At 47.8% G+C, this 13,179-nt stretch overlaps 1 protein-coding gene across 8 annotated transcripts in view; it reads left to right on the top strand.

Annotated features, from left to right (window-relative positions):
• The window catches only part of FANCA (FA complementation group A), a 63,359-nt gene that overhangs the window by 22,148 nt on the left and 28,032 nt on the right, over positions 1-13,179 (top strand). For all 8 annotated transcript variants that reach the window (XR_006300223.1, XR_006300222.1, XR_006300224.1 and 5 more), the window contains 6 exons: positions 5,056-5,166; positions 6,809-6,904; positions 7,011-7,070; positions 7,924-8,012; positions 8,710-8,770; positions 8,850-8,899. Coding sequence is in view for 5 of the 8 variants with exons in the window: in XM_043599927.1 (XP_043455862.1) it covers positions 5,056-5,166; positions 6,809-6,904; positions 7,011-7,070; positions 7,924-8,012; positions 8,710-8,770; positions 8,850-8,899 (467 nt within the window). In the remaining 3 variants the exon portion in view is untranslated. The remainder of the gene's footprint in view (positions 1-5,055; positions 5,167-6,808; positions 6,905-7,010; positions 7,071-7,923; positions 8,013-8,709; positions 8,771-8,849; positions 8,900-13,179) is intronic.

The following is a 13,179-nucleotide window of genomic DNA, read 5'->3' as shown; positions in this document are numbered from 1 at the left end:
CAAAAATAAATAAACGTTGAAAAAAAAATTAAAAAAAAAAGAGTGTTAATGTAAATAGGCCAATGTGATGATTTTAAATTTGAGCCCTTTGGGGTCCTGAATTACGGTTCTTAGCTGATCATGGTATGTACTTAGATGTAATTTTTCTAATGAAAAAAACTTTTTTCTCTGAAGTGACACTAAATGCTGTTGTAACCCCAGATTTGGAGGTGTGTGTGTTATTTTAGGTACTTGACATAAATACTTCGAATAAGCTGTGGGTCTCCTCTGGTGGCTTTTTTTTTTTAATTTTTAAATTTTTTTTACTTGTTTCTTTATGTATTTATTTAGAGAACATCTTCCAGCAGGGAACAGGCAGAGAGAGAGAGAGAGAGAGCAAGAGAGAATTCCAAGCAGGCTCCACACTGTCAGCATGGAGCCCCATGTGGAACTCAAACCCTTGAACTATGAGATCATGACCTAAGCCAAAATCAAGAGTCAGACGCTCAAGTGACTGAGTGGTGGCTTGTTTTTCTTCCTGTTTCCAGGGTGTCATTGAGGCTCACTCTTGATTTGAATGGATGTTGCCAAGGGTCGGTAACCCTTCTGTGTAGACAGACACCTTAGAGGAGGGAGTTGGTGGCCCTGTACTTGGGTGGGACCTGAATAGTGATGTGGGGGCAGTCCTCAACTGACTCAGCCCTCAGGCACCTCTGTTTCCTAAATTCCACATATGGGTGAAATCAGATGGTATTTGTCTTTTCTGACTGACTTATTTTGCTTAGGATAATACGTTCTAGCTCCATCCACGTCTTTGCAAACGGCAGGATTTCATTCTTTTTGATGGTTCAGTAATGTCTATGGTGTATGTACCACATCTTCTTTATCCACTCATTCCGTGGACATCTGGGCTCTTTCCATAATGGCTGTTGTAGATAATGCTACTGTAAACATTGTTGTGCACGTACCCCTTTGAATGAGTATTTTTGTAGCCTTTGGATAAATAACCTAGTTGTGTAATTGGTGGGTAGTAGGGTAATTCTATTTTTAACTGTTTGAGAAACCTCCACACTGTTCTCCAGAGCGACTGCACCATTTTGCATTCCCACCAACTGTGCAAATTGTTCCCCTTTTCTCCACGTCCTCTCCCACACCCATTGTTTTTTGTGTTGTTAATTTTAGCCATTCTGACAGGTGTGAGTTAGTATCTCATTGTAGTTTTGATTTGCATTTCCCTGATGATGAGTGATGTTGAGCATCTTTTCATGTGTCTGATGGCCATCTGTATGTCTTTGTAGAAAGGTTTGTTCATGTCTTCTGCCCATTTAAAAAAAATTTTTTTTTTAACATTTATTTATTATTGAGAGACAGACACAGAGTGTGAGCAGGGGAGGGGCCGAGAGATGGAGAGACACAGAATCTGAAGCAGGCTCCAGGCTCCTAGCTGTCAGCAAAGAGCCTGATGTGGGGCTCAAACTCACGAACCATGAGATCATGACCTGAGCCCAAGTCGGATGCTTAACTGACTGAGCCACCCAGGTGCCCCTTTTCCTCTATTCTGAATAGAGTATATGAATAGAGTATCCCTTGCTGGATAGAGTATTCTTGGTTGAAGAATTTTCCCTTTCAGCACTTTGAATATACCAAGCCCCTCCCTTCTGGTTTGGAAAGTTTCTGCCGAAAAATGTTCTGAAAGCCTTATGGGGTTTCCTTTGTATGTAGCAGTCTTCCTCTGTTATGGTTCTTTTAAAATATTTTCTTTCTCACTATATTTCACAAATTTAATTACAATATGTCTTAGTGTGGATCTGCTTTTGTTGATTTTGATGGCTCTTTTATGTGCCACTTCGATCTGGTTATCTATTTCCTTCCTTAGATTAAGGGCATTTTCAGCTATTATTTCTTCAAAGAAATTCTCTGCCACCCTTTCTCACTCTTTTTCTTCTGGGACTCATTTAATGCTAATGTTAGTACATTTGAAGGAGTCACTGAGTTCCCTAAGTCTGTTCTCCCTAAAATGTTGCATAATTTTTCTTTCTCTCTTTTGTTGAGTTTCGTTGCTTTCCATTACTCTGTCTTCTAGGTCATTGATTCATTCCTCTGCTTCTTCCAGCCTGCCCTTCATTCCATCTAGTGTGTTTCTTTCTTTCTTTTTTTTAATTTAACCCTTTATTTCTGCTGTGTTATTCCTTATGTCTGTGTTAATGGTCTCACTGATGTCCTCCACTCTTTCTCAAGTCCCGTGAGTATCCTTAGGATTGTTGCTTAAATTGGCCATCAGCCATGTTACTTACAGTTGCCTCGCTTTGATCTCCAGCTGTGGTCTTGTCCTGTCCTTTCATTTGGAACAGATTCTTTTGTCTTCTTATTTTGTCTAAGTCTCTGCACCTACTTCTGTGTGTTAGGAAAGTCAGTCTCCTGATCTTGAGGGTAACGGCCTTCTGAAGAGGTCCCGGACTGCCCTTCAGTGTCATGTCTCCTGTCCCCAGGGCGCTCAGCAAGTGTCCCCAGTGTGTGCAGCGTGTGCTCTGCTGTTGTGTCCTGGCTGCTTTATCCTTCAGGCCAGTTGTCTGCAGAGGCTCTTTGCCTCTTGTGGGCGACGATTGGTCTGAATGTGGCGCGTTTTAAGTAGCGGTGCTCTGGTCTGCTTGTGAAATGAGATTGTGGAAGCGAGGCCTCGCAAAACTCCCTGGTGGCGAGACAGCGGTGTGAGCAGGGGTTTGGGCCGGTCTTCTGGGGGAAGGGAGCCTGCTGGGAAGGGCAGCTGCGCTGGAGCGTGTGGCGGGGGTGACGGGGTGGGAGGGCGGGGGTTGAGCGTTTGGTGTGAGCGAGTTAGGAAGCAAGTGGTGCCCGACTCCGCTGGTTCCCGCAGGCGTCCCTGTGCTTGTGCTGAGGGGCGGGAGGGAGGTGGCGCCTGTCAAGTCTTTGTTCCTGGAGGGGGTCTCTCTGTGAGTGGTCTCTCTGGGCCCAGCCCTCTGAGATGAGCAAATCACCTCGCCCTGTGTGCTCCGGGGGCTCTTCAGGTCTCTTCAGATCATGGTTTCCATGCCTCCGGTCCCTGGGCTGTTTGCCTGCCTTCTCTCCAGGAGCAGCACAGTGCCCTCCGGGCTCTCCCTGAGCCAGGCCCCTGCGCTTTAGAACTCTAGGCCTGAAGCCCTGCTGATTGCAAGAACTTGAATGGGCCCTCTCGCTTTCCGAGCCAGTTGCTGTGGGGCTCCGTCTTCCCGTGAGCTCCCTGTGTGCATTCTGTCCTCACCCTTCCCCGCAGAGGCGGCTCCGTCCCAGCACAGTGGCCGTCATCTGTTTCTCCCCCAAAGCACATCTCTTCTCGTTCTGCCGGTCTTCAGGTTGATTTCTGGGGCACTTGGGATGATTTGATAGTTACCTCGTTGTGTTCGTGGGACGAGGGGGTCTCGGGCCCTCCTACTCCGCCATCTTCCCCGTATCTGGTGGCTGTTTGTGTCTGCCTGTCTGTCTGCGCCCTCCTCCCACACAGGTATGTTGTGTGCTCTGACAGAAGTGCTCGGCCGGCCTCCCGCCACAGGAGCAGTGGCTGCATAGTTCTGGTGGGCTGGGCTGGGCAGGACCTGGTGTGGCTGGGTGTTGGGTTCTCTTGGCAGAGGCTCACTGGCTCTTCGGGTCCATTGGCCGTTCTGGAATTCCCGACACTCCCTGGGAGCCCTCGGTTCCCTCCCAGGAAAGCTGGGTTCGGTGTCCTGAGGAGTTGTCCTCCTTGGCCACTTCCCCTGCAGTGACGTTGTCTCCTCACAGAAGAGTGAGAGTTTCTGTGTGTTCAGAAGTGGCTTCATCATGTAGAATGTGTATGTTTAGGAAAGGGTCCTTGTTAGGGGAGCTAATGCACTGTGCCTCCGAGGGTCACAAAAAGATGCCACAGTTACTGTTTTCTATAGGAATGTGTATATATGGTACTATTTATTTATTTATTTTATTTCAGAGGAAGCGGGGGTGGGGACAGAGAGATGGGGGGAGAGAGAATCCCAAGCAGGCTCTCTGTTCAGTGCAGAACCTGACTTGGGGCTCGATCCCACAACTCTGGGATCATGACCTGAGCCAAAACCAAGAGTTGGACATTCAACTGACTGAGCCACCCAGGTGCCCCTATAGGAATGTATTTTTTTTTAATTTTTTAATGTTTATTATTTATTTTTGAGAGAGAAAGAGCACAAGCGGAGGAGGGGCAGAGAGAGAGGGAGACACAGAAACCGAAGCAGCTCCAGGCTCTGAGCTGTCAGCACAGAGTCTGATGCGGGGCTTGAACTCACGAACTGCGAGATCATGACCTGAGCCCAAGTCAGACACTTAACTGACTGAGCCACCCAGGTTCCCCTAGGAATGTATTTTTACCTTTTCGTTTTAAAGGGTTTTTTTTTTTTTTTTTAATGTTTATTTACTTTTGAGAGAGAGAGAGAGAGAGGAAGTGTGAGTGGGGGAGGGGCAGAGACCAAGCGAGACACAGAAACCAAAGCAGCTCCAGGCTCTGAGCTGTCAGCACAGAGTCTGATGCGGGGCTTGAACTCACGAACTGCGAGATCATGACCTGAGCCCAAGTCAGACACTTAACTGACTGAGCCACCCAGGTTCCCCTAGGAATGTATTTTTACCTTTTCGTTTTAAAGGGTTTGTTTTTTTTTTTAATGTTTATTTACTTTTGAGAGAGAGAGGAAGTGTGAGTGGGGGAGGGGCAGAGACCAAGCGAGACACAGAAACCAAAGCAGCTCCAGGCTCTGAGCTGTCAGCACAGAGCCCGACCCGGGTCTCGAACTCACGGACAACATGACCTGAGCTGAAGTCGGCCGCTTAACCGACTGAGCCACGCAGGTGCCCCATAACTTGTCGTTTTAAATAACCCCTCAGCCCGTCTCTTCAGTCAGGCAGAGCCATAGCGTAAGATTTCAGGGCCCCAGGCGGCTCTGTTTCCCTTTCATTGCAATTGAGTTTCTGTTTATGTGGCGGAGGCACGGCTGCCGCCAGGCGCCGTGTGACAGATCGCTGTGTGGCGGGCACAGCCCCTCGTGGAGCCGGCCACCTGGCCCTCACGCCGGCCTCTCCCTCCAGGCCTCCTTTGGGAGCTCAAGGGGCTCCCACTGTTGCAGCAAGAAGACGCTGGTCTTCCTCTTCAAGTTCCTGTCAGACCTCGTGCCCTTTGAGGCGCCCCGGTACATGCAGGTGAGTACAGTCCCAGCCGCCCGGGCGTCCCTCCTCCGTGCAGGCCTCAAAGGAGGGAAGTCATCGTGCCCTGGGCACCGGGGCCACGTTTGGGACAGTCGATCGCCCGGGAACCAGCCGGTGCGCGTCGCTGGCAGGTGGTCGGTGAGCGCGGTGTCGCGTGCAGAGGGTGGGGCGGGTCTGTTGCGGGCACAGGAGGGTGTCCCCAGCCCCCGCTCAGCGGGAGGAGCACGTGCATGTGCGGTCCAGCCCCATGTGTCTGCTTTTAAAATGATACGTCTTTTTTCCTCCCTCTCTCTCTGTCCCTCTTCTGCTCATGCTCTGTCTCCTCCTCTCTCTCTCTTAAAAATAAATAAATGTTAAGAAAAATTTAAAAAAAGTTTTAAAATAGGTATTTTTTCTTTTTTGTTCTTTTTGTAGCTTCATGTTTTATTTAAACTCCAGTTACCATATAAAATGATACATTTTTATATCAAGGAAGAACTGGAAGGATATACCCCAAAGTGCCCATGGCCTTTACTTCCAGGGGGGAAGACCTTCATAATTTATTATCTTTTAATTAAATGTCTTAAGTTTATTTATTTTGAGGGAGCATGCACAGACGGGGAAGGGGCAGTGAGAGAGGGAGACAGAAGATCCGAAGCGGGCTTTGCGCCAGCAGCAGCGAGCTCGACGTGGCGCTCGAACTCACAAATGTGAGATCGTGACCTGAGCCAAATGTGGACGCTCAACCAACTGAGCCCCCTAGGTGCCCTGAGTGTGCATTTTTAGTAACAAATCTATATGAATCTGGTTATTAAAAATGCCTTACTGCAAGCTTTCTTTTTTATTTTATTCTATTAAAAAAATTTTTTTTAACATTTATTTATTTTTGAGACAGAGAGAGACAGAGCATGAATGGGGGAGGGTCAGAGAGAGGGAGACACAGAATCTGAAACAGGCTCTAGGCTCTGAGCTGTCAGCACAGAGCCTGACGCGGGGCTCGAACCCACGGACCGCGAGATCATGACATGAGCTGAAGTCGGCCGCTTAACCGACTGAGCCACCCAGGCGCCCAGGCTTTCTTTTTTAAAATGAGATGACTATAGCCAGCATTCTTTGGGCGGGTAGGGCACCTGGAGTCTGATTTTCACTTCTTTTTTTGTAAATACGACATTTGCCTTACGTTCCAAAGAATACATCTGACGGAATGGAGGAAGGAGAATAAAGAACTTGCCACCACTGAGTGAAGCCCAGAACTTCCTTCCCACCCTTCCGTGGGGACTTGACCCCTTGTCTCCTGGGCACTGCTGTGATGGTGCTGTAGCCGCAGCCCTGGAGGACAGCGCCTGAGCGGGGGCGCTGGGGTGCGGTGGGTGACGGGCCATCTCTGTGGGTGGGCCCCACCCCATGCTCTCCCTGGCATGGCCCTCTTCTGAACGCCTCTTCTGGCCCTCTTCTGCTCCATGGATGTCCGTGGGAGCAGGTAGAGACCCTGGGATTCTGTCCCACCTCTGGCTTCAGCCCCCAGGGTCTTGGGCTAACCCTTGGACCCTCCCGACGTCCAACAAGTGCAGCTTTCGGAAGCGGGCTGTTGCTGCCTCCCCGGAAAGTCACCAGCAGTTCACGGGCTGGTGTCACCTGCTCTGCCATCTGCCCACAGGCGCACATTCTCCACCCACCGCTGGTGCCAAGCAAGTACCGCTCCCTCCTCACAGACTATGTCACGCTGGCCAAGACGCGCCTGGCCGACCTGAAGGCGAGTCCTGGCCTCCCCTCCCCAGCAACAGCTCCTTCCTCAGCCTTTCCCCGCAGAGCCCAGAGCCCGCCTGGTCCTCCCATCCCCAAACACGTCTCCTCTGCAGGTTTCTCTGGAAAACATGGGCCTCTACGAGGATCTGTCTTCAGCCAGGGATGTGACAGAGGTAATGTCACCTCGGTTCTACTGCCCCTTGAGGCCTGTCGCCTGTGCTCACCAAGCTCACTCTGAGCTGAGCGTTTGAGCCTTTTCTTTCTGGTGCAGCTTGAGGGTGGGAGCTAACTGGCAGGTACTTACTCTGTGATGCTCTGCCCTTTTCAGAGCAGGAGCAGAGCAGGTCACTGTGTGAAGGAAAGTCTGTCATTTAGATCTTGGTTCATGTGGGTTTGCATAGAGCAGGAGGTCTTTCAAATGGGGTAGGGGGAAGATCATGTTTTTCTGAGAATTACAGAAAAAAGCGTTAACTATATTTACGTAAAGCAGAAGTCAGAATGCTGTGTGGTGTTTGTATGCATTGTTTTGAGAGCCTCAAAAACTTTGTAAAAGCTGTGAGCTGCCGGAGAGCCCTCACAGCGGCCCGTGACGCGTTCCGTGAATATTTGTAAGTGTTTAATGCAGCTGTCCATTTAAGATGTCTTGCTGCTCATAAGTCATTTCACATTTTTTTTTAAGTCTCAAAAGTTAAGACTCTTACCCTTCCCACTTCAGATCTTTCTTTAGGCCCTTTTATTCTCCTAGGGGGACCTGGGAGGGTGGCAGAGGGTCCCAGACGTGTCGAGTGGTTAGTGGGGCGGCTCATTGCCAGACGCGAGCTCTCTGAGAGCAGGAAACAGCGGCTGGGGCCTTTGTGTGGTCTTGCTGGTAATGGTTGGAACGTTCCCTTGCCGTGCTGGCAGTGAGCACTCGCCATCCACCCTGACATGGCAGAGCTGTGCTCGAGGGGAGGCTCATGACACCCTTCTCAGTGTCTTTTCTTCCACATCCTGTGTTCCCTTCCCACCCTCCCTGTACGGAGCCAGCCCCACAGCCAAGCGCACCAGGATGTGGAGAAGGCCATCGCGGTGTTTGAACACACAGGGAGAATCCCCTCTGCGGTCATGGAGGCCAGGTAGGGTCGTGCTTCCCCGAGCCGTCCTGTCTGTTCTCAGAGCCAGTCGGAGTAGAATGGCTATCGTGTTTGTGGGTCTCCAAGGGTAGATGTCCAGCAAAAGTCGTGCAGAGCCTTTCTGTGAACCTTGTTTTCTTGATAAAAGCTGACAGGTAGTGTGGAGAAGAGCCCCCACTTAGGGGGTTTAGGGCAATAACTTTGTTACTGATGCTTCATGGGTGACCGAAGTGCAGCCAGGACAGAATCGAATAGCAAGGTTGTTGTGGGTTTTGTGTGGTCCCGAAACGTTTTCAACTGTGGTTACTGTCAGTGTGCGGCAGCTTTTCGAAGGCCTTGCTTCTCAGAGCTGTGACCTGACCCCCGCTCCCAGGATTCCGAGCTCAGCCCCAGGGGAGCGCCCACAGCTGACCTGAAGTGACCGGCCCAGATCGCACGGCTGTGCGGCGGGCAGAGTGCCTTCCAGATTCCCTGGGACGCGAGCTTGTTGCTTCCCTGTGTGGGAAATGTCCCAAAACGGTGAAAAAGAAGACTTAAAACTGTGGTGTGATGTCACAGTCACGTGATAGGATGTGAGACAGCCTCTGAAATGTAGTGGCTGTCCGTGGAAATGGATTTCGTCGTTGTCAGTAAGGGCCTCTAATGCCTGTGTCGTCTGACCGAGTGTGTGACCCTCCTACCCCGCTCTCCTGTGCTGCAGCATCTTCAGGAGACCCTACTACACGGCTCACTTTCTCCCTGCCCTCCTCACGCCTCGAGTGGTCAGTACGTGCGGTCGCGGGCCTGGGGCCCTGCTGGCAGAGAGCGGGTGCCTCACTTGACTCCCATCTTCCCCCGCAGCTCCCGAAAACGCCTGATCCCAGAGCGGCCTTGATCGAGTCCCTGAGGAGGTACGTGAGGACACCTGCTTCCGGGAGGGTTCTTGACAAATGTAAAGGGTTGTGCCTCTCGTGTGGAGGAATGCGTTTTATCTCATGGGTTTTATTTATAAACTATTGGTGGGCGCCTGGGTGGCGCAGTCGGTTAAGCGTCCAACTTCAGCCAGGTCACGATCTCGCGGTCCGTGAGTTCGAGCCCCGCGTCAGGCTCTGGGCTGATGGCTCGGAGCCTGGAGCCTGTTTCCGATTCTGTGTCTCCCTCTCTCTCTGCCCCTCCCCCGTTCATGCTCTGTCTCTCTCTGTCCCAAAATAAATAAAATATTTATAAACTATTGGCTCAAAATCGGTTAAGATTTTAAAAATAAAATATTTTTGATACTAACTATCATTTTTCACTGAGGATTATCAGTGTGGGGATTTAAGAAAGTCAGGCGATTGCTCCATAATCGCTGTGAAAGAATTTAAGCCAAGAAAGAAGAGAACAGGGAGACTCGGAAGCCTTGCTCTGCAGCAGGTTCGGCCGGACCTGACACCGCAGGGCAGGGCACGCAGCCTTGGCTTCCCAGCTCACGCTAAGACCTCCCCCAGCCGAGAGTTGACCAGTGTCCCTGTCCTCCTTCCTGTAAATCCTGCTTCCCAGTAACCCTCTGACAACACAGCGATAAGAAGGTTGAGGAGAATGAGGCGAGAACATAAAAGTAAACTTTGTCATCTTATATATAATAGGACTATTCTCTGGGATCCTTATGTTTATTTACTTTGTGTGTAAAAGAATCCAGAAGTACAGAGACCAGTGCAAAAAGTGCTCCTGTGCCTCACTCACATTCATGCTTTGCTGTGCCTTTCCTTTTTTATGTTTTTGTTCAAAATAAAATTGTATAGGTATTGTTGAAACCCTTCTCAATCCAGCTCCCTGACCTGCTTTCCATTTTCCCTCTCTAAGGAAACCATTATCCTGAGGTTCACATATAATCTTTTTATTCGTTTTTATTTTTTTAAGAAAAATTTTTTTAATGTTTTTATTTATTTTTGAAGGAGACAGAGCATGAGCGGGGGAGGGGCAGAGAGAGAGGGAGACAGAATCCGGAGGAGGCTCCAGGCTCCGCCGAGCTGTCGGCACAGAGCCTGACACAGGGCTCAAACTTAGAAACCATGAGATCGTGGCCTGAGCCGAAGTCGGACGCTTAACCGACTGAGCCACCCAGGCGCCCCTTTTTATTTATTTTTTTAAACATTTTAAAATTTATTTTTAAGAGAGACAGAGTGAGCCAGGGAGTAACAGAGAGGGAGAGAGAGGACCCCAAGCAGGCTCTGCACTACCAGTGCGGAACCTGACACGGGACTCGGACTTTGAACCATGAGATCATGACCTGAGCCTAAATCAAGAGTTGGACGCTTAACCAACTAAGCCACCCAGGTGCCCCAATCTTTTTCTATTTTTAATTTTATTACATATATTTAAAGGTAAAAGTATGTGTGTATACATGCACATATCACCCCGTGTCCCTCTGCAGTTGGTGTTTTCACTCACCCTGATGGCTCTGGGTCACTTGACCAATAGCATAGAATTCTGTTCTGTGGCAACCAGCTGCCATGTTGCACAACCCCGGGGGTGCTATGGCCTGCAGCGTGACTACCTTGATTAATTTATCTGTCACCTAGAACAGAACTCTTAGGTTAACTCCATTATAATGCTCTCTTAATAGTGCTTCAGTGAACATCCTTGGATGTGTATCCATGAAAATTCCAAATTTTTAGGGGTGCCTGGGAGGCTCAGTTGGTTAAGTGTACGACTCTGGGTTTTGGCTCAGGCCATGATCCCATGGTTCGTGAGATCGAGCCTCACGTTGGGCTCTGTGCTGACAGCACGGAGCCTGCTTTGAATTCTGTGTCTTCCTTTCTCTCTGCCCCTCCGCTATTTATTCTCTGTTTCTCTCATTCTCTCTCTCTCTCTCAAACTCAAAAAATTTTAAACTCTGAATTTTTAGTGGAATTTCCTTAATTTATGGATTAATAATATTCCTTAAATTATGGATTAATTAATTTATGGTTGACTTTATTGTAACTTTCTTTCTATGAACGTCGCATATGTATTTAAGCTTTTCAGTAGTAGATTTTTCTATCTTGTAAATTTTTAGTTAGATTTGCTACTGGGTACCTAGATTTTGTTGTTGTGAATAGCATATTATCTTCTGGGGTTTAAAAAAATTTTTTTTTCATTGATTATTGAAGTATAGGTACTCCTGTATCAAGTAACCCTACCGAACTTATTTATAGTAGGTGATTAGTTGATTCTCTCTGTAGATGAGCACAGTAGATTTCTATGTCGAATAAGTTTGTCTTTTCTGATTTTTATACCTTTTAGTTTTTGCCTTGTTAAATTGGGTGGGCTTCTTAGTGTAACATGAAATTGTAGAATAAGCTGGCATCGTGTGTTGTTTCTGACTGAAATAGGAATGCTTCTGATGTCTTACCACTATTTCTATTTGCTGTAGTCTATATATTAAAAAAAAAAATTAATGTTTGTTTATTTTTGGGAGAGAGAGACAGAGTGCGAGTCGGGGGAGGGGCAGAGAGAGAGGGAGACACAGAATCCGAAGCAGGTTCCAGGCTCTGAGCTGCCAGCACAGAGCCCGACACGGGGCTCGAACTCACGAATCGTGAGATCATGACCTGAGCCAAAGTCAGATGATTAACCGACTGAGCCCCCTAGGTGCCCCTGTAGTCTTTATATTTTCATTTCCTTTAACATATTCAGAAAATTCCCTCTGCAGATTTGCTAAGGACTTTGAGCATCAATTCATGTTTTTTTGCATCTCTGAAGGTGGTTTTTGCTGCTGTGAAATCTGTTATGTGATAGATTACAGTGATTTTTCCACTTTCCTTGCATTGTGGATCACCTACTTTGTAATGATTTTTTATTACATGGGCTGTTGAATGTGGTTTAATGATGACTTTATTTAGGATTTTTGCATCTGTGTCTCATACTTTTTTTTAATTCATGTTGGCTGCTTTGGCATCAAGGCTATATTCCATTCTCATGGAATGAATTGGGTAGCCTTCCCTCTTTCCTGTCTTCTGAAACAATTCATGTAGCACAGAGATTCTGCGTCTCTTAAAGTTTGATAAAACTTGGCTATAATATCTTTTCCTCATGTCTGTCTCAGAGGCAAACTATTGACAACTGAATCGGTTTCTTTCTTTCTTTCTTTTTTTTTTTTTTTTCATGTTTATTTATTTAGAGAGAGTGCATGAGAGCCAGGGAGGGGCAGAGAGGGAGAGAGAATCCCAGGCAGACTCCGCACTGCCAGTGCAGAGCTTGACAGGGGGCTCAGGCCCACAAGCTGTGGGATCGTGACCTGAGCCCAAATCGAGAGTCGGAGGCTTTACCTACTGAGCCCCGCGGGCACCCTTATTATTTCCTACTTTCTTTGACTTCACGCTGTCGTTCTTAAGTTCTTAAGCTGGTTGTTTAACTCAGTGTTTTACAGTCTTTCTTATGTTTTAGTTTTGTTTTGGTTTGGTTTGGTTTGGTTTTGCTTATTTATTTAGAGAGAGAGGGAGACAGGGCACAAGCAGGGGAGGAGCAGAGACAGGGAGACACAGATCTGAAGCAGGCTCCAGGCTCTGAGCTGTCAGCACAGAGCCCGATGTGAGGCTTGAACTCATGGACTGTGAGATCATGACCTAAGCCGAATTTGGACGCTTAACTGACTGAGCCACTCACGTGCCCCTCCTTCTTGTGTTTTAATAGAGGCGTAGCTTAATAAAGTTTACCTCTAAGTGTTACTTCAGTGCCTTCCAGAAGTTTCAACGTATAGTTCTTACATTGTCATTCAGTTCTAGATATTTTATTACTTGCATTATGGTTTTCTTGTAATTTATGAGTTAGTTATAAGCGAATTAAAACATTTTCCGAACATATAGGTGTTTGCCCCTGAGCTTTTATTGTTAATTTCTAATTTAATTACATTATTTTCTTTTTTTTTTTTTTTTTCAACTTTTATTTATTTTTCGGACAGAGAGAGACAGAGCATGAACGGGGGAGGGGCAGAGAGAGAGGGAGACACAGAATCGGAAACAGGCTCCAGGCTCTGAGCCATCAGCCCAGAGCCTGACGTGGGGCTCGAACTCCCGGACCGGGAGATCGTGACCTGGCTGAAGTTGGACGCTTAACCGACTGCGCCACCCAGGCGCCCCTAATTACATTATTTTCAAAGATGATTTGCTTTTTATGGATTTTTAAAATATGTATGTATGTATTTACTTATTTTGAGAGAGCGTGAGTTGAG

The sequence above is a fragment of the Prionailurus bengalensis genome, chromosome E2, assembly GCF_016509475.1.
Source record: "Prionailurus bengalensis isolate Pbe53 chromosome E2, Fcat_Pben_1.1_paternal_pri, whole genome shotgun sequence".
Taxonomy (NCBI): domain Eukaryota; kingdom Metazoa; phylum Chordata; class Mammalia; order Carnivora; family Felidae; genus Prionailurus; species Prionailurus bengalensis.
The sequence above is the reverse complement of the archived record's forward strand: the minus strand, read 5'-3'. Positions and strand labels throughout refer to the sequence as shown.